Below are 21,491 nucleotides of genomic sequence, written 5' to 3'. Positions count from 1 at the left end.
TTAACTCGTTGAATTGGCCAAGCAATTTTTATAAATTCATAAATTACATGTTCATTAGATATTAGTTTTTTTAACGGTCTTCAAATAGACGTCAATTTAACATTACCTTGAAAGAATTTATTATTCTCTTTTTAAATGACAAAATTTCAAACATAGCAGAATGCATTCAGCAAATACTTGTATGCTTTATCAAATAACAACATGTGATTTTAGGTCCCAATCCAGAGATGTTTAGCCCAAGTACCAGTGCTACTACCAACACGGTGAATCCCTGGACGTTAAGTAGAAAGGGTAAACTTCCAGCAGCCATGTCAAACACGATTACGAATGTTGTTGTCAACTATATCATTCAAGATATGAGACCATTCAGCACAACTGGGAGTTCTGCATTCAGTTAAAGCTTGTTTGCATTTAGTTTATTTGAAATTAAAGAACGTGTGTACATTATAAAGGTTGAACAGCCTAGTTTTTAATACAATAGGTTTGCAAAACTCAAAAAACACCTTATTCAAGTTGAGTTGTCATTTATATTATTCATAATTTAATATTGGATAAATGAATCTAATTTTCATTTCCAAGTATTCTTACGTCACTTTTATTTATTTAAGTAAAGCTTCAAACAAATACCAAACAGTATATATGAAATTATTAATCAATATAGATCAGTATTTGTTGCATATCTTTACAGAAATATGTTGGCTGCTTTGGACCCAAGATACAAGCCCCCAAGCCGACATACAATAGCAGAGAAATCGATTCCTGCGTTGGTTGATCAAGTCAAACACGTTCTACAGACAGATCTGGATCAAGCTACAGCTGTTGCATTGACGTCGGATGCATGGACATCTAGATCTGCAGACTCTTATTTGACAATCACATGCCTACCTGAAGGACTGGAGTCTAGAGTCTAAAGTCCTACAGACAGAGCATTTTCATGAAAGTCATACTGGTGAAAATGTAGGTCTTGAGAACTTATGTCTGCTTTATCCAAATGGAATATTGGGGACATTGTGTCGGCAACACGGTCATGTCTTAGCCCTGATGTTGTGGACAATTGAGGTTTTTTTTAAGAGGAATATGACGATACGCTAAGTGTTTTAAAAATGTGTTACAAGTGTATGACAATTATTTACATTTTTTCAAAGAAGATTGTTTCAGTAGATTCGTGTTTAAACCCTGGTTGACAGTTGATGCTAAACAGTAAAAATCTGGTGCTGTTTTATAACCACTCTGCATGGTCCTGTATAGGTCTAAGAAAAGACTTGTTAATACATTCACAGTTTAAATACTTTTTCTGGTTATCATTAGATACAAGAAGAATTTGATGTTAAATGTTACAAAACTACACTCTTTGTTGGTGATTTGTGTTTACATGTTTTCAGTTTTTCTGAAATAAAAAGTGTTAAACTGTTTATTCAGACAATTTTGTGCTTTAACTGTTGCTGTATCGTATCAACAATACGTATTGCATATAGCCACCTACATATTGCAATATGTATCGTATCGAAAATTTCTGAGCAATACCCAGCCCTAGTAAACAGCAATGAGGAATCCAGCGGGTCTCCAAACACTTCCCACAACAGACACCATACAGCTCAGGTAAACAGCAATGAGGAATCCAGCGGGTCTCCAAACACTTACCACAACAAACACCATACAGCTCAGGTAAATAGAAATATGGAAGTCAGCAGGTCTCTAAACACTTCCCACAACAGACACCATACAGCTCAGGTAAATAGAAATAAGGAAGTCAGCAGGTCTCTAAACACTTCCCACAACAATCACCATACAGCTCAGGTAAAAAGCAATGAGGAAGTCAGCAGGTCTCCAAACACTTCCCACAACAAACACCATACAGCTCAGGTAAAAAGCAATGAGGAAGTCAGCAGGTCTCAAAACACTTCCCACAACAAACACCAGTCAGCTCAGGTAAACAGCAATGAGGAAGCCAGCGGGTCTCTAAACACTTCCCACAACAGACACCATTCAGCTCAGGTAAACAGCAATGAGGAAGCCAGCGGGTCTCCAAACACTTCCCACAACAGACACCATTCAGCTCAGGTAAACAGCAATGAGGAATCCAGCGGGTCTCCAAACACTTCCCACAACAAACACCATTCAGCTCAGGTAAACAGCAATGAGGAAGCCAGCGGGTCTCCAAACACTTCCCACAACAGACACCATTCAGCTCAGGTAAACAGCAATGAGGAATCCAGCAGGTCTCCAAACACTTCCCACAACAAACACCATTCAGCTCAGGTAAACAGCAATGAGGAATCCAGCAGGTCTCCAAACACTTCCCACAACAAACACCATTCAGCTCAGGTAAACAGCAATGAGGAATCCAGCAGGTCTCCAAACACTTCCCACAACAGACACCATTCAGCTCAGGTAAACAGCAATGAGGAATCCAGCGGGTCTCCAAACACTTCCCACAACAGACACCATTCAGCTCAGGTAAACAGCAATGAGGAATCCAGCAGGTCTCCAAACACTTCCCACAACAAACACCATTCAGCTCAGGTAAACAGCAATGAGGAAGCCAGCGGGTCTCCAAACACTTCCCACAACAAACACCATTCAGCTCAGGTAAACAGCAATGAGGAATCCAGCGGGTCTCCAAACACTTCCCACAACAGACACCATTCAGCTCAGGTAAACAGCAATGAGGATTCCAGCGGGTCTCTAAACACTTCCCACAACAAACACTGACAGCTCAGGTAAACAGCAATGAGGAAGCCAGTGGGTCTCAAAACACTTCCCACAACAGACACCATTCAGCTCAGGTAAACAGCAATGAGGATTCCAGCGGGTCTCTAAACACTTCCCACAACAAACACTGACAGCTCAGGTAAACAGCAATGAGGAAGCCAGCGGGTCTCAAAACACTTCCCACAACAGACACCATTCAGCTCAGGTAAACAGCAATGAGGAATCCAGCAGGTCTCCAAACACTTCCCACAACAAACACCATTCAGCTCAGGTAAACACCAATGAGGAAGCCAGCGGGTCTCTAAACACTTCCCACAACAGACACCATTCAGCTCAGGTAAACAGCAATGAGGAAGCCAGCGGGTCTCCAAACACTTCCCACAACAGACACCATTCAGCTCAGGTAAACAGCAATGAGGAATCCAGCGGGTCTCCAAACACTTCCCACAACAAACACCATTCAGCTCAGGTAAACAGCAATGAGGAAGCCAGCGGGTCTCCAAACACTTCCCACAACAGACACCATTCAGCTCAGGTAAACAGCAATGAGGAATCCAGCAGGTCTCCAAACACTTCCCACAACAAACACCATTCAGCTCAGGTAAACAGCAATGAGGAATCCAGCAGGTCTCCAAACACTTCCCACAACAAACACCATTCAGCTCAGGTAAACAGCAATGAGGAAGCCAGCGGGTCTCCAAACACTTCCCACAACAGACACCATTCAGCTCAGGTAAACAGCAATGAGGAATCCAGCGGGTCTCCAAACACTTCCCACAACAGACACCATTCAGCTCAGGTAAACAGCAATGAGGAATCCAGCAGGTCTCCAAACACTTCCCACAACAAACACCATTCAGCTCAGGTAAACAGCAATGAGGAAGCCAGCGGGTCTCCAAACACTTCCCACAACAAACACCATTCAGCTCAGGTAAACAGCAATGAGGAATCCAGCGGGTCTCCAAACACTTCCCACAACAGACACCATTCAGCTCAGGTAAACAGCAATGAGGATTCCAGCGGGTCTCTAAACACTTCCCACTACAAACACTGACAGCTCAGGTAAACAGCAATGAGGAAGCCAGTGGGTCTCAAAACACTTCCCACAACAGACACCATTCAGCTCAGGTAAACAGCAATGAGGATTCCAGCGGGTCTCTAAACACTTCCCACAACAAACACTGACAGCTCAGGTAAACAGCAATGAGGAAGCCAGCGGGTCTCAAAACACTTCCCACAACAGACACCATTCAGCTCAGGTAAACAGCAATGAGGAATCCAGCAGGTCTCCAAACACTTCCCACAACAAACACCATTCAGCTCAGGTAAACAGCAATGAGGAAGCCAGCGGGTCTCTAAACACTTCCCACAACAGACACCATTCAGCTCAGGTAAACAGCAATGAGGAATCCAGCGGGTCTCCAAACACTTCCCACAACAGACACCATTCAGCTCAGGTAAACAGCAATGAGGAATCCAGCAGGTCTCCAAACACTTCCCACAACAAACACCATTCAGCTCAGGTAAACAGCAATGAGGAAGCCAGCGGGTCTCTAAACACTTCCCACAACAAACACCAGTTAGCCCAGGTAAACAGCAATGAGGATGCCAGCAGGTCTCCAAACACTTCCCACAACAGACACCATTCAGCTCAGGTAAACAGCAATGAGGAAGCCAGCAGGTCTCCAAACACTTCCCACAACAGACACCATTCAGCTCAGGTAAACAGCAATGAGGAATCCAGCGGGTCTCCAAACACTTCCCACAACAGACACCATTCAGCTCAGGTAAACAGCAATGAGGAATCCAGCAGGTCTCCAAACACTTCCCACAACAGACACCATTCATCTCAGGTAAACAGCAATGAGGAATCCAGCAGGTCTCCAAACACTTCCCACAACAAACACCATTCAGCTCAGGTAAACAGCAATGAGGAATCCAGCGGGTCTCCAAACACTTCCCACAACAGACACCATACAGCTCAGGTAAACAGCAATGAGGAATCCAGCGGGTCTCCAAACACTTCCCACAACAGACACCATACAGCTCAGGTAAACAGCAATGAGGAATCCAGCGGGTCTCCAAACACTTCCCACAACAAACACCATTCAGCTCAGGTAAACAGCAATGAGGAATCCAGCGGGTCTCCAAACACTTCCCACAACAAACACCATTCAGCTCAGGTAAACAGCAATGAGGAATCCAGCGGATCTCCAAACACTTCCCACAACAGACAACATACAGCTCAGGTAAACAGCAATGAGGAATCCAGCGGGTCTCCAAACACTTCCCACAACAGACACCATACAGCTCAGGTAAACAGCAATGAGGAATCCAGCGGGTCTCCAAACACTTCCCACAACAGACACCATTCAGCTCAGGTAAACAGCAATGAGGAATCCAGCAGGTCTCCAAACACTTCCCACAACAAACACCATTCAGCTCAGGTAAACAGCAATGAGGAAGCCAGCGGGTCTCTAAACACTTCCCACAACAAACACCAGTTAGCCCAGGTAAACAGCAATGAGGAAGCCAGCAGGTCTCCAAACACTTCCCACAACAGACACCATTCAGCTCAGGTAAACAGCAATGAGGAATCCAGCTGGTCTCAAAACACTTCCCACAACAGACACCATTCAGCTCAGGTAAACAGCAATGAGGAATCCAGCGGGTCTCCAAACACTTCCCACAACAGACACCATACAGCTCAGGTAAACAGCAATGAGGAATCCAGCAGGTCTCCAAACACTTACCACAACAAACACCATACAGCTCAGGTAAATAGCAATGAGGAAGCCAGCGGGTCTCTAAACACTTCCCACAACAAACACCATACAGCTCAGGTAAATAGCAATGAGGAAGCCAGTGGGTCTCTAAACACTTCCCACAACAAACACCATACAGCTCAGGTAAACAGCAATGAGGAATCCAGCAGGTCTCAAAACACTTTCCACAACAAACACCATACAGCTCAGGTAAACAGCAATGAGGAAGGCAGCAGGTCTCCAAACACTTCCCACAACAGACACCATACAGCTCAGGTAAACAGCAATGAGGAATCCTGCAGGTCTCCAAACACTTCCCACAACAAACACCATACAGCTCAGGTAAACAGCAATGAGGAATCCAGCAGGTCTCAAAACACTTTCCACAACAAACACCATACAGCTCAGGTAAACAGCAATGAGGAAGGCAGCAGGTCTCCAAACACTTCCCACAACAGACACCATACAGCTCAGCTAAACAGCAATGAGGAAGCCAGCAGGTCTCCAAACACTTCCCACAACAAACACCATACAGCTCAGGTAAACAGCAATGAGGAATCCTGCAGGTCTCCAAACACTTCCCACAACAGACACCATACAGCTCAGCTAAACAGCAATGAGGAAGCCCTTAGGTCTCAAAACATTTTCCACAACAAACAACAAACAGACATGAGGAAGTCCACAGGTCTCCAAACACTTCCTACAACAAACACCAAACAGACATGAGGAAGCCCACAGGTCTCCAAACACTTCCTACAACAAACACCAAACAGACATGAGGAAGCCCTTAGGTCTCCAAACACTTCCTACAACAAACACCAAACAGCCATGAGGAAGCCCACAGGTCTCCAAACACTTCCCACAACAAACACCATACAGCCATGAGGAAGCCCACAGGTCTCCAAACACTTCCCACAACAAACACCATACAGCCATGAGGAAGCCCTTAGGTCTCCAAACACTTCCTACAACCAACACCATACAGCCATGAGGAAGCCCACAGGTCTCCAAACACTTCCTACAACAAACACCATACAGCCATGAGGAAGCCCTTAGGTCTCCAAACACTTTCTACAACAAACACCATACAGCCATGAGGAAGCCCTTAGGTCTCAAAACATTTTCCACAACAAACAACAAACAGACATGAGGAAGCCCACAGGTCTCCAAACACTTCCAACAACAAACATCAAACAACAATAAGGAAGCCCACAGGTCTTCAAACACTTCCTACAACAAACAGACATGAGGAAGCCCACAGGTCTCCAAACACTTCCAACAACAAACACCAAACAGCAATGAGGAAGCCCACAGGTCTTCAAACACTTCCTACAACAAACACCATACAGCAATGAGGAAGCCCACAGGTCTTCAAACACTTCCCACAGCAAACACTATACAGCCATGAGGAAGCCCACATGTCTTCAAACACTTCCCACAGCAAACACTATACAGCCATGAGGAAGTCCACAGGTCTCCAAACAATTTCCCCCAATAAACAACAAACAGACATGAGGAAGCCCACATGCCTTCTACTTCAAACTCTGCCAGGTATCTCCACTAATGAGATGTGTCTTGACTCCTGGATAATGCTTCCTAAGTAGATATATTCAGCTTTTTATAATGTAAATGTTTCAATGAAAACATGTCTACAAACCTGTTGATCATGATCTGAATATAAATATCTTCTACATTGTACACTAAAAGTGAATCATAACAGGCTAAAAACGAAATGTTATTAATGACTTGGTTGCTGCTGAAATGTAGCACATGAAGAATGTGTCTGCCCTGGGCTGCCATCATCTTTATCCAGTCTTTATCTTTGCATTAAGTTAAAGTTATGTTTGTAGCACACAAAAATAGAAATTACTCCTATCTATATGAAACACTGGCTTTTCAACAGGTATCTATACATCCTGTTCAGTTTTCAACAAAACAAAATTAATAGTTATCCTCCTTCACATAAGCTACGTAGGATCTTAGTTCTGTCCTATCATGCAATTACATTGTTTACCTCCTACCTGTTTGATATAAAACAGGAGTTTAACTTCAAACATCTCTGATGTGAAAATAAGACACTGTACCTGAGTTTAACAAGAACAGAAAAATCTTCATCTCATACAACTTAGAAATAGACTTGAAAAAGTTCCAGCTGAATAGTCTCAAAAAGATCAAACCAACTGTTAGAGAAAGCTCACACCCTGTTTATAGTAAAGTAATTCCAACAGACATGGAAGTGCTAGCTCTTAACCTCAGACCATACAGTATTGGGAAATACTGGTGACTGGTAACCACAATACATTATCCTTGTTTGGATTTAAAATAGTCTTGTTGAGCACGAAGCTGGTCAATATTCACAACCTATTTAAATGAAAGGAGCCATTATGTTTTACATACTTATAACTTATATACGGTATACACTATTATCCATTAATTGTGCAATCAATTTATGGAATCACAAATGTTAATAACTTAAATTTCAATCAAAACTCTTCTAAACTAATCAAAATATATACTGCACTCGTTCTTGTGCATGGCTTTGCTCATGCCTGACGTCACCTTATTTCAATGTACAAGAAAACCGGATAAAACTCACCTTCATAATAAAAACATACTCTCGAGTTTCAGGTTTGGTAGCAAAATGTTATATATCTAATACAACTTTGTTGTTAAGTGAACCATGCTAGGACCAGAGGTGAGCGCTCCAGGCCTAATATCCAAATATTTGTTTTTATTTAAATCATTATGACAGAGTTACCTAGAATTCCGAATACCCTACAACACTATGCCATTCTAGTCAACCATTATACACACCTGACTGCTACAATAACAAGTTCTCATCAAAAGAAACTTGACATTTAACTTTTCTGTGTTAGCCATGTGATAAATAATAGTTGTCTTCCTACCTGATGTAAGTTAATACCTGAGAAAGATTAGCAAGAAAGCAACTAGAGAGGAAATCAATAAGGGGCAGAATTAGAACAGAAAGTCAGTGTATTCTGACTTCACAGCAGCAGCAGCAGCAGCAGCCTCAGAGGGGAAACTTGGTCACCTACCTTCTCTCAACATTTCACTTTTATATCCACACACATATCATTCATTTCACCAACAAAAACACTGGAGCAGACAGCACTCTACTCTACGCCTAACATAAAGTGAGAGGGTTTAATTGAAAATGAATAATCATTGAAAGTCCACTGGTTTACATTGCGATTGGAGGCTGGAGGCTGGTTGGTGGTATTGATTTGTGAGTGATTTACTGGCAGCTGTTGCTAACAATTAATACAATATCTTCCTGCAGCAGACCTCACTCCGCTTAGTAAGGGCAGTGTCCAATATAGGCCCAATAACTGGAAAACATACAGTATTCCTTAGACTATAACCCATCATCCAGCCAATGATATCTGATATCGCCTACCAGCCTTCAATAAGCACCAAGCTTATTTGGTAAGAATTGCAGAAACAGACAAAACCTCATTATTAGGTATAACCTTGTGATCAAACGTTATAATCCATGTCAGTTAGAGCATAATGGGCAAACTGTTCAAAACTTTGTCAATTTTAACAACATCATTAAAGGCATCATTATTAACTGCTAAAGGTGAAATATTTTATTATCATGTGAATATTTTCAAAAGCAAATATTTTAAAAACCCTGTTTTTCATCAAATTTATTCATTACCAGTCATCGAAATAAGACTTCTTGATGATTAAGCCCGAATTCTTATATAATTGATAGGATGGGCTTTTAACTCCTAGGACTCCTAGACTAACTTAACCTCACCTTCTCACAAGATGATCATGAAGGCCCTATATCGCTTACCTGATAACAGATTTTAACTGAATTATTTGTTAATTTAAAATACCTAGTAGTGGTACTTTAAAAGACGCACATCACGGATGTAAAATTTAAAGTGATACTCCTATTTATAATCAATATAACAAACATAAATTTTGATAACCTTGAATTACTTACTCAATAATGCATTTAATGATTGGTGGGTCCTCAAAGATTTACGGAGATCAATAAAAAAAAAATCAAAAGGTAGGAATAGTGTTTTCTGCACTTTTCTTCCAAATTAAACTTGGCATCCTTTATAAGAACAATTGTTTTCGATATATATTCATCCTATTCGGTAAATTAAAAAAAAAAAATATATTAAAGTACTGCTAATTTGGGAGTAAGTGTGCATCTATAATCCTCTGCTACTTATTATGAATATATTTTTTGTATATCAGTTTGTGTAACCAGGCTAAGGGTTGAGGGTGATATGAAGGTGACATCATGTGCACAAGAAACTCTATGATAAAGTGATGAAGGCAGCTGATTTAATGATAGAAGGGGAATGAACTGCATTTTAAGTCCCCAAATCAGACCAAATGTGCATAAAAAGACCCCATGCATGTGTCTTAACAATGAAGAAACAGTCTCATATTAATGCTAAATTATTTTTTTGTATTATAAATCTATAGATTACCATATATAGTTCAATAATCTGACCATCACTACTCTAAAGTGTTTACAACGGCTTTATAATAGCCTTTATAACTGATTACTAGAACTTAAAGGTCAAAACCAGCCTACAAAAGAAGTTAATCAATTATCAACAATTAAAGAATTCCATAAGCAGATTACAAGGAGTTACAACCAATTCAAGTTTAACTCATCAAAAATAATATATAACAAAGTTTGGTACAGATTGGATAAGAATTACAAATTGAGTGACTGAATAATATCAAATTCGATCAAAATCCAACATATCAAGGGCAATCACTCTCGGTGACTAACTCAATCAAGCTAGATAATCTCAATTTGTTTGAAAAACTTTCTCAAAAGTAAAATAACAAAACTTGGTAAAGCTTGGATAAAAACTTTTCAAGCTCAAAAACAATAAAACGATAAAACAATATCTAAAGAGAAAGCAACTTGTTGGTGGTTGAAAGCCAAAAGTGGCCTCATGAATGCGAACAAGTTTTTAAAAAATATATATATATTAAACATGCATAAAAATATTTACTTTTTTATTCAACGTGACCCATAAACCATACTGTTAAAAACAATGAAAGGTGGTTATTTTGTACCTACATTGCCCTTTAATAGTTGTAATTTAGTTGTTTATTTTGCTATTAAATTTCTCTTATCATAATTAAAAACTTTTTGATCGTCGTATATTCATTTAGTTTAAAATTAACCTTAGTTTTTTTCCACTTTTCATCATAAAGCTGATGTAGTAACCTGGTGAACAGTATTGTGCTAAGGCCAATGATAAGATACTTTTTGTTTCCGTTCTTGCAAAACTGATAAAATATTTTTTTTTTTTCTTTCCTTCAGGAAAAAATCTGTTGAAATTTTGATATCATTTGTATGTTTGCTTATCTTGTTGTCTTAACATTCAACCTAACTTATCAAAATATTAAAAACAGTTTCAATTTAGTTTTCCCCATTCTCATCAAAAGTCCATCTAGTAATCTGGTGAACGCTTAGGCCAATAATCAAATATTGTTTGTTTCCCCTTCCGTGACCGACCCGCAAAATTTGGAGCAACCCGGACAATTTAGCCTTGTGTAAAATGAAGTACATTATATATACAAGTGTCACATCTGATTAACCATCTGGATTATACTGTTTAATACAGATGAACAATAGCCGCTATGAACACCAAAATGATGGACAAATGGATTTCTTCAGCAGTTTTCGCACACTCGATGGCTTTTAAAAACATTAATGCCGTACTATCAAAATATTCTTAAACAGTTTTGTTTTGTTTCTTTTTATCAGATAGAAATACAAAATCTGAGATTTTTTAATGAGTAACAATTTTTTCTTTGAATTACCATAGTATGTAGTGATGAAACGATTATCAAGTAAAATCGATTAATTGTCGCTGACAATGCTATGTCGGCGACAATCGATAGTGGTTGTCTAAAATCAATGTCGCTAATAACCTGTCTCTAAATTGTAGTGGAGCTGGTCTCACCTGCAAATACCGGGGATCCTGCCTCGATGCTTTCTTTTTTTGATACCTTTTTTGGTATTGTTTGTAATTAACTAATTTACTTCTTTGTGAAAGTTCTATGAAATTAATATATTCTTAAGAAATGTTCAATATAACAGGTTATTGAATGTTAAGCTGGTTCACAAATGTTGACTATGCTTTTACATGGATAAAATGCTAAAATAACTTACTTGACGCGGTGTGCAGCATTTAGAAAATGATCTGCAATTATAAATTATGTGTTGTGTGATGATCATGATGATACTATGTATAAACAATGTATTCCTTACTAAAATTTATTCATTTTCGATTATTGTCCAATACTAAACCGAAATGCTTGGCCCGATTCGATTCAATTATCGATAGCAAATGGAGTCCAATTTTCAAACACTAATAGTATGTGATCTAAATTCTGTAGGAGACATGTTGTTAACTTCCTGTCAGTTTTTATGAAACTGAAAGAACAGTTTCTGTCAAAGTACAGTGTACAAGTTACTTTTACATGTAACATGTGATTGTTTTAAAGTTTATTTAATCTTATAATAAAAACATTTAAGCATGCAATAGGACATATTTGAAGCAAGGGATGCATCTTGGATTTTTACAAGGGTCTTTTGGTTTACAGAATGAATACTATGTGGATAATTCCTGTTTAGCTAAAAAAAAAATTAAAAAAATGCCATGTCCTCCTCCAAGTCAGAATGTATCACTGAAAATTAATTTCTGTAGTTTGGTATCTGGTTATTTATTGATTTTATAATTAGGGCTAACAGCCCAAATATCTGGTAGGATATGTAAATCATAAATTTATCAGAATCTGATGGGTTATTTGAGTATGGAATAATTGTCATTTGGAAACGAAACTCCAAGTTTTGTAGATGGGCAAGTGTCTGTTGACATTCACATGGGCTTTTAAGGGGACTCATTCATGGTTTATAAAATGCACTTTATTATTAAGAAATAAAGTGTGGCAAATCATTCAGAGTGTTAAAAGATAACGACTTGAGCCCTCCAACAAATGTTGATATTAACACAATTCAACCAAAGCTTTAGCATGATTGGTTGATTGACATTATCACGGGATGCTAGAAATATTTTCAATAAAGAACATATTTTTTACCAATCAGAATGCTGATTGTGACGAATCAAAGTGCTTTGTTTTTGACCAATCGACTCTCCTTTTAAATGACTAATCAGTAATGAAAGCATCGTGTTGCTCGAGGTATGATTATATTGTCATTCTAGATGCATGATTTACCAACCAGTAAAAGTCAAGAAAGATTTAGTATTAATCAACTTGAACTTTGTAGATGCTTATCTAAAGTATCAACTATCTTTACTGAAAAGCCCAGCTTTGATGTATTGTTTATTGTAATAGCTCGGGTGGGCTCAGATCAAAATAAAGTTGCATAAATCCTTCCAATTTTTACGAGAACGGACTACATAGGCACTCGGGCATATTTATTCCGAACAGCATCAAGATCACATGACTGATAAAAAAGTTATCACAATGTCTTTACATCTAGTATTGCAGTCTACGGACTATACACAATGTACAATAACAAGTTAATAAATGATGGAACTTTATTGTTTATAACTTGTAAACTGCTTTGAGCAATAGAACAATATACTACAACCATAAGAAAAAACATTTCCATTACAAAAAATTTCCTCACTAAAAAAAAATAGGTGTTAGCCCCTGTACTCTACTTTCAAAGAAATGGCACTATCCTGTCAAATACAACTATGGATAGAAAAGTATAGACAGAATGACAACTAGTACTTTGGCACACCCATCATTTTTTATACAGAAGAAAACATACAACTCTCTTTGCATATGGAGTACTAGTGTTTACAAAATATGCTATACAATTCTTGTTTTTAAAAGTCTACGGACTATACAAACATCATACCGTTATTAAATATTATAAAACAGTAAACTAATATTCACAAATAGTGGTTGGGATTTTCACTTATAAGTCCAATACCATTCATTCAATTGACTTGATACTTCACACAGTTGTTCAGAGCCATCACACAATGAGGTTAGATAACTCCATATGATCTTTTATACAAATTATGACCCCTGATTGACTATGGAACTTAGGTTAAAGTTTTAGGGCAGGTTGGGATATTTACTAGTTCTGTGCATTACGTAGTATAGCGCAGAACTTTTGTCTTAACATTTTGGCGCGCAAATATTAGTGCATGGTTTAATCGGGTGTAAAAGTCAGGTGACCAATGGCTATTGGTTGGCGCTTTAGGCGGGATAATGTTCATGGCGATTAGTTCTATGCTCGACAGCGATCTGAACGGTCAACTTTTCAGGCAATCAGGTTCAAGTTTATGTTGTTTTACAATATTAGATATGATTTTGTAAGAGAAATGTACAGATATATGGCAATGTTGTCTTAAAGCATGACACAATTATACTTGCATATTGTATGTGGTATGTTAAGTATATTATTTCGCAAGTTTTAAGATATAGTGGGAACAGTTTTCCAGAGCATTTTACACTCTATTGTTGGGGCAAAGTTGATCTCTGGTTTTTAATCTGACCCATGATATCTTTTCATATAGTTTGTTGTTTAACAGAACGCTATAATTGTAAGCAAATATTTCGTAGAAAACGATTTGATCAGATGTATATTATTGTAACGATGTTGTACGTACTATACCAGTGAACTGCTCACGCTGTTTCAAGCAATAAATCACATGTCCTGCCCCGGCAAAGGTGTTTGTTATTTGTAAAAGAAGTGTTCAGACTTATTAACAACTTCTATACCATTCAATCAGTTGACTGAATACTTCACAAAATTGTTCAGGACCATAACACAATGAGGTTACATAAATCCATATTATCCAGATAATCCTTTATACAAGTTATGGCCTCTAATTGACTTAGGTTAAAGTTTTAGGGCAATTTAAAGTTAAGGGCAAGTTGGGAGTTTAATAAAAAAAACTTCTATGCCTTTCATTCAATGCACATAATGAAATGCAAAATTATTGACGGTCATCTTACAACAAGGAACATAACTCCATTTTAACCCTAAATACAAATTATGGCCCTTGGATATTTATTTTTATTAAATTTTATTTTGATTTGTTTTGAAAGGCACATTTTTATATTCTTAACCACATTTTTATAAAGGGAAAACAAGTTATTTGAATGACTTGGGTCATTGTTCAGGCGGGCTGGTGGATGGGCAGCATCAAAGTCACCTTATGTATCGAATAATTTTAGCCAGGTTTGACATAAAGAGACCAGACTTGGTATATATGAAGAGTTAATGGAAAACTTTTATGGGAATGCGTTTGAGGCCCCTACGATTAAGGTCAAGGTTACCGGGTACTATTAATAGAACAAGAGGCCCAAAAGGGCCTATGCTCTACTGGCATGGCTTTTGTGGTCATATCAATCCAGAGCATGTATGCATGGGTAAAAGGCAACAGACATAAAGTTTATGTTTTGTGTTTGGGTTACCTGAAAACGTAGCACGTTCAACATCTGAGCCCAGAAAGTATTGTAAGCAGATCAGTTGCATGAACTATTTTAATATGTGCCAATTAAGTCATCTGACAAAAAAAAATGCTTTCAAAACTGTACTCAAAGTAAAAATTTCTGTAGTTTTTAAAGTTAAAAAAAGTTGGTCAAAAGGTCAAAGTCAAGGGCATCCTAGGACAACATTGATCAATTTGAACAAACATTCACAATCAATTGTGCTGAGATGGATGCACGAACACCTTTCCAGATTTATGTTTACCAAACCTGTGAACCCTTTGTGTGGCCAGTAATGACACCAGGTGCACAACTTAAACATTCACAACCAATTTTGTTAAGATGAATGTGCAAACTATAGAACTTAAAGCTAAAAAATGGCCTTTGGGCTTTCAACAAGAACAAGGCAGAATAATTCACAAAATCAACTGCAGAAGCAAAAAGCAAATTGTCTCTCAAAATCCTAGACTTGCAAATTGTCTCCCTTAACTCTAGACTTGAATTTACATGTACATGTAAACTTGGCTAAAAATAGAATTCGCTCATGCAGACCTGGCTAAAAATAGAAAGCATTTCTTTAAAACTTTCATGGCCTATAATCTAGGCATTTATGGACGGATCTGGCTGGTTTTCGAAAAGAACCAAGCTCTAATGGATATCTATATACTGTACAAGTTTCATTGTGATACAATCAAAACTGAAGACTGTATCGTGTTCACAAGCAATTGTTTACAGACGCAGGAACGCACAACCGCACGGATGCACATATTACGTACACATTACCATCGCATAAGCTCTTCTGACCTTTGGCCAGTAGAGCTAAAAATGGTTGGTATTGAATAACTTAAGTAAGGGTCTACATATTGGGACCAATCTTTGTTTATATGAAGAGTTTATAGAGACCTGTCCTAAGATTGTGTTTTGGGCTCTGAGAGTTATGGTCTAGGTCAAGGTCACTGTTGCTAAAAAAAGATGGTTAGTACTGAATAACTCAAGTAAGGGTTGACATAGTGTGATCAAACTTGGTATATAGGATATGTTTATGCAGAACTTTCATGGATTACCTTTTGCCCCCCTAGGGTCAAGGAAACTGTTACTAAAATTAAATTACTGTTTCATTTATGGATGACATACTGTGACCAAACTTGATATGTAGGAAGAGCTTATGGAGGATTTTCGTGGGATTGTGTTTGGGGACCTTAGGATCAAGGTCACTGTTACAAAAAAAGAGAAGAAAGCAGTTGAAACTGAATCTCTTCTGCCAATCATTGAAAACCTGGTTTTGTTAAATCACACTTCTTGTTCACTTTTTAATTTGATTGTTTTATTGCTTTTGACAGGCACATATTAATTATTATATTGTTATTGTATTCACTTCTAAGTCAAAGCGGCGTAGTCGAGTGCTCTGTCTTACGACAGGTCTTGTTTATTTGTCTGCTTCCATTTTGCTCTCAGAATTATTTATTTAAAATGCCCCATGTCTTCATTTACACTTTTTACTGTAAATATAACTGTTAAAACTATGTTATAGATATATGGTGTAGTCCATAGACTTTTTTATCATCCATATTTACAGTGATTCAATCATTAGAATACTACATACATGCTAGGTAGTCTTATTTATTTAGTTAGTGTGTACCTAAACAAGCATCTTAAACATCATTTAGTGCATCATAAATAATATAGTTCCACAGTTTGATAATATATTTGCAGTTTCAATGCTTAATTTACTAAATTCATTGAAAATTATGAAAAATAACTAAAATAATTATGGTTTTTACATCTTAAACAAACCACAGTACTGAAAACCTTGTACAAACAGTAAATAAAGTAGTCCTAAATGCATTGCTGTCAAAAATAATGGTGATGAAATATTAGGTCTACGGACTATACGGTCTACGGACAAAGTTTGACAGCTTGTGAACACAACAACTGTCCATGGTGAGAAACCATACTGGTTTCTTTTTATGTTTATCAATCTGAAATAGAAAATGATAAAGACGAATGATTAAAGTAAGCAGTCTAACAACTGTTCGCTGTTAAACTTAGGTCTACGGACTATACAAAAAAGCCAGTGTTTTGAGGTTGCGTTTTTAACACATGTTATGCGTTCAAGCTAATCATGTAGTATTGCTTGGTTAATTGATGTCTAAATAACACTAAAAAAATAGAAATTAGTCATTAACCCATAAGGTTTGTAGAAATTATGTTATTTGTTTGGAAATGGTCAGGATTAATGATTTCATAACGACTGCCTTCATTTACAGTATATGTTGTATCTTTTGCAACATGAAAATGCTTTAAAAACATCAATTTTATGGAACTTTACAAAATACCGTGAAGATGCGCTTCTACAAACCATGCCTTATTATATATGCAAAGAAAGAGAAAAGCCTCACCAATCTGAAAATGTCATGAAAGTATCGATAAATCTTAATATCGTTTCCACACATTCCTATAACACAGGGCAGGTACCCTGATCTGAGCCCACCCGAGCTGACAAGTGGACAGGGTTGTCGTTGAGAGATACAATAGTTCGTATTTTTGCAATGGGAAACAGCCATTAAAGGAAGTAACTTGCACAAAGAAAAATCATTAAGGTTTATGAGAAACTCAAATGTACAGTGGAAACTCACTAAACCGGATCTCCACAAAATTGGAATCCTCGGGATACCGGACTTTTTTCAGAGTCCCGATTTTTCCCTTCCATTTTCAATGTAAAATAATCCCTACCAAACCGGAACCTCGGAATTCCGGATACCGGACAAAAATTCGAGAAAATTTGTTAGTTGTCAACGTAATTTTACCTCGCAAAACCGGACGTATATTTGTTCAAACATGTCAAAATGATTTTGTGTATTGGGAATTCGCGAATCGCGTGTCACTTTGTCACTTTGTTTTGATAGCCAGTGCGTCGTTAAATATTGCACCTGTGATGTTGTGTTAACCCGATAATCGCTTGATAATCGCTTGATAATCAAACTTGTGAAAAGAAAATTGATTGAAACATTAATTTGTTTGTTGCAGAAAATAAAGAACTAGCAACGGTTATTAAGTGATCATTTTGGAGGGTTGTTTTATCTATAGACTTCTATGATTGAATCAAATTAGAGCGGTGCGTTAATTAAACTATCAAACATACTTAACAAGCATTAAACAAACATACAAAGAACTTTGCTATATGTGTTGATAGTGACTACCTCGATAAGGTGCAGGACATTATGCCATGATGCAAAATAAGATTGTGAAAGCAAAATGTAGTGCTCAGAAACAGACGACACTGGACACTTTCTTTAAGTAATGTAGAAGAATTACCTTGACTAAACATTATGTGTCACACTTGAAACGTAAAGATACATGTACATGAACAATGATATAAACTGTATCTGTAATGTTACAAACACATGCACATTGATATATTAATGAATATACATGTATATTCTATGCATTATATTTCAAGTTACTTGAACCATTGTTGATGTAAAATAATGTTATCTTTATGTGTTTTTATTTTATTCCAGTTTTCAACTTCCCTTTAAAGGTTAACTCAGTTAATATTTTGAGTAAACTTACTCCATACATCAAATCCTCACTAAACCGGAATCCTCACTAAACCGGAAATTTTGCCCAGTCCAGAACTTGTCCGGTTTAGTGAGTTTCCACTGTAATACTAAATTCCATGCTCTACATGCCTAATTTATATTTTGTCAAGGCCCGTTGCTCTGATGGGTACAGCCACAAACAAAATCTCAGATGCATAACCACATGCTGGTCAACATTACTTTTAAGTTTCATGACTCTGACACATATTCTTATAAAGACGCAAGATTCCATGTTTTGCATGCAATATTAAACTAACTCTAGGGCCATAACTCTACTCTTACTGAATGAATACCCCCAGCAAATAGCAAAACTTCAACATGCTGGTTAACATTCCTCACCCTGGCTAATAACATTTTTTATATCTGTTATTATAACTTAAAGTTCATTTTTTTCCAACAATTTAAGTTTTAACAATCAAAATGTTGGAGCAATTAATGTAACCATTGAAAACTCTACCTCATAAATGCCATATTTCTGAGAGGCAGAGGATTTTGGTCTGTATTCCAGGGAATTTTAATATTACACCAGGGGATTTTTACGCAACAAAATTTTATACAATATCTTCATTTATGATATAAGAATAAATAAAGAAACACACTCTCATTTATTACAATATTTTTTTGACTAAATCATCATGGTCTTTCATGGAATTTCACACTCATAATATTACGGATGCTTTCCATTGTCAACCTTGAGCTAGATTAAAAAAAAATCCAGGGGATATGGATCCCCGGTATGGGACCAGGGGATGGGTCCAAATCCCAGGGGATTTTTCACCCGCCAGGGGATATGGCACGTATCTACCTTGTAAGATTCACCAATTCGATCACTTGACCTGCAGACCTTCCCATTTAGTTTCTGTATATGTTAAGCCCACCTAAATGGCCATCAACGAGTCTATTGACGATTTTTTTAGTATGGAAGATTCGTTACAGGGATACATAAGAATGTCAAAATAATAAATAAGTATCCCTGATCCCTCATTATTGTATCTATGTATATGTTTTGCAACAAGTAGAAAAAGTTGTATTATTATAAGGATTAACTTATACTTAAGTCATTTTCGGTGACACGATTGTGTTGGTTATCTTTAACATGAACTTACCGAATAAATTGTTGTCTAAATCGATACATCAGTTGCTGTAGTGTTGTAAAATGGACAATGTTGCCACCTCTTGTATTTCAAAACATCAGCAACGCGGAAATAATATTAACAGGGATCAGCTTGCATCTTAACACTTTTTTAAATGTTTTTTTTTTATAATGATAAAACTAACAGTAAATGCTATATATTTTAGAAATTACATGAAGCTATACTAATTGTTCTGAGAAAAAAATTTCACCAATATATTGAAAACAGATACAAAAAAAACCCTCAAATAATGACTACTCAAGGAAATAGTAAATCTCGGCTCACTTAAGAATGCTACGTTCAATGGTACAGGTTACACAACACTAATATTTATTAACATCTCAAAGCATGCAGAGTTTAGTCCCTCTTTATCATATTGCTCATAATGTATAGTTTAACAATAAACATACACTTTTGTTTATAGGAAAATGAATTTGTTATTCATATAAAAATAACTAAAAATATGCATGACCCTACGAATATATAATTCTCATTACACATGAATTCTCTTATTATTTGCCTCATTGGAGAGACTCAAATTGCTGAGCACTTAATATACTTAGCTGGGTCTTACATTTCGAGATTTTTAATGCCTGGAACCATCCCAACCCCAAGCACAAGCAAACTATTTTTAGGGCAGTATTAAGAAAGAATTGACTGTGACAATGTCAGCAATTTTCCTTTATTTGACATAGTTTTGAACCATCATCAAGCACCTATAAAAAGGGACTATAGGTCCATTTAATACACCTGCCTCATTAATTTTGATTGTACTGCTTGTGCTATATTTTCAAAACGAGAGGGCCATGATGGCTCTAAATTGCTCACCTAAGTGAAAATTTTAAACCTTTGTTTTTTTTATGAGAATGAATTAGTTTATTGGTTTATGGCAATGGAACTAGGTAGCAACCAAAGTATTGTCAAATGTTGTAGTGGTCAAGGACTTCCAAGCACAACATTGATATTTGTTTTCAAAACTGTACACATGGCCCAATTTGCATTGCTGTAGCTTCAAAAATAAGAAAGTAATTCGAAAAGTCAAAGTACACATGTTGTGAGCTCATCTGAAGAAAACATTGATATTTGTTTTTAAAACTGTACACAATCATGGTCCAAATGTTATTGCTGTAGCTTCAAAAATAAGAAAGTCGATCGAAAGGGCTGGGGCCAGCTTTGACACCAGGGTCAATTTGAACACACTTGGTAGAGGGCAATCATATCATGCTACATAACAAATATCACAGAATTGAGCCATTTCGTTTGAGAAAAGAAGATTTTCAAAGATTTCCTTACATAAGTCTACAGGAAACTTGTGAATCCCAGGGCTTGGCCAGTTTTGTTCCCAGGGGCATAATTTGAACAAACTTGATGGAGCCACTCTATTCTGCTACATACAAAATATCAAGGGTTTATTCCTAGTGGTTTCAGAAATAAATAAATAAAAGTTTTCTAGAGAAAAAGTCTAAAGAAAATGTGACCCCCGGGTGGACCCAGTTTTGACCCCAGTGGCATTCGAACAAACTTGATAGAGGACTACTATATGATGCTACACACAAAATATCAAGGGTCTGGTCTTGGCAGTTTCAGACCAAAAATCTCTATATAACTCTATAGGAAACTTGTGAACCCCAGGGCAGAGCCAGTTTTGTCACTATGGGCACAATTTGAACAAACTTGGTGAAAGACCACTGTATAATGCTACATACAAAATATAAATGGTCCGAGTCTAGCAGTTTCAGACAAGAAGATTTTCAAAAAAAATCTTCTACTAGTCTATAGGAGAC

At 37.2% G+C, this 21,491-nt stretch overlaps 3 protein-coding genes across 11 annotated transcripts in view; 2 read left to right on the top strand and 1 right to left on the bottom strand.

The window, feature by feature from the left end:
* Positions 1-19,963, bottom strand: part of LOC128229222 (phospholipid-transporting ATPase ID-like) — a 61,874-nt gene extending 41,911 nt beyond the window's left edge. For 2 of the 9 annotated variants that reach the window (XM_052940981.1, XM_052940972.1), the window contains exon 1: positions 19,681-19,963. The gene's annotated coding sequence lies outside the window, so the exon portion shown is untranslated. Of the gene's footprint in view, positions 1-7,134; positions 7,426-7,561; positions 7,699-7,874; positions 7,894-8,073; positions 8,096-8,533; positions 8,625-19,680 lie in introns of those variants that run through there. The other 7 variants (XM_052940971.1, XM_052940976.1, XM_052940978.1 and 4 more) reach the window with 7 other exon arrangements.
* Positions 1,678-2,712, top strand: LOC128226415 (protein rtoA-like). The gene has a single exon (XM_052936292.1). It carries the CDS (start codon positions 1,678-1,680, stop codon positions 2,710-2,712), a length of 1,035 nt encoding a protein of 344 aa, XP_052792252.1.
* On the top strand, positions 2,731-6,203 carry LOC128226414 (probable serine/threonine-protein kinase DDB_G0282963). The gene is made up of 3 exons (XM_052936291.1): positions 2,731-2,786; positions 2,902-3,709; positions 3,864-6,203. Exons 1-3 carry the CDS (start codon positions 2,731-2,733, stop codon positions 6,201-6,203), a joined length of 3,204 nt encoding a protein of 1,067 aa, XP_052792251.1.
* Positions 19,964-21,491: the final 1,528 nt, after the last annotated feature.

Source organism: Mya arenaria, chromosome 3 (genome assembly GCF_026914265.1).
Source record: "Mya arenaria isolate MELC-2E11 chromosome 3, ASM2691426v1".
NCBI classification, from domain to species: domain Eukaryota; kingdom Metazoa; phylum Mollusca; class Bivalvia; order Myida; family Myidae; genus Mya; species Mya arenaria.
Note: the sequence above shows the minus strand (reverse complement) of the source record. Positions and strands in the feature narration are given on the sequence as shown.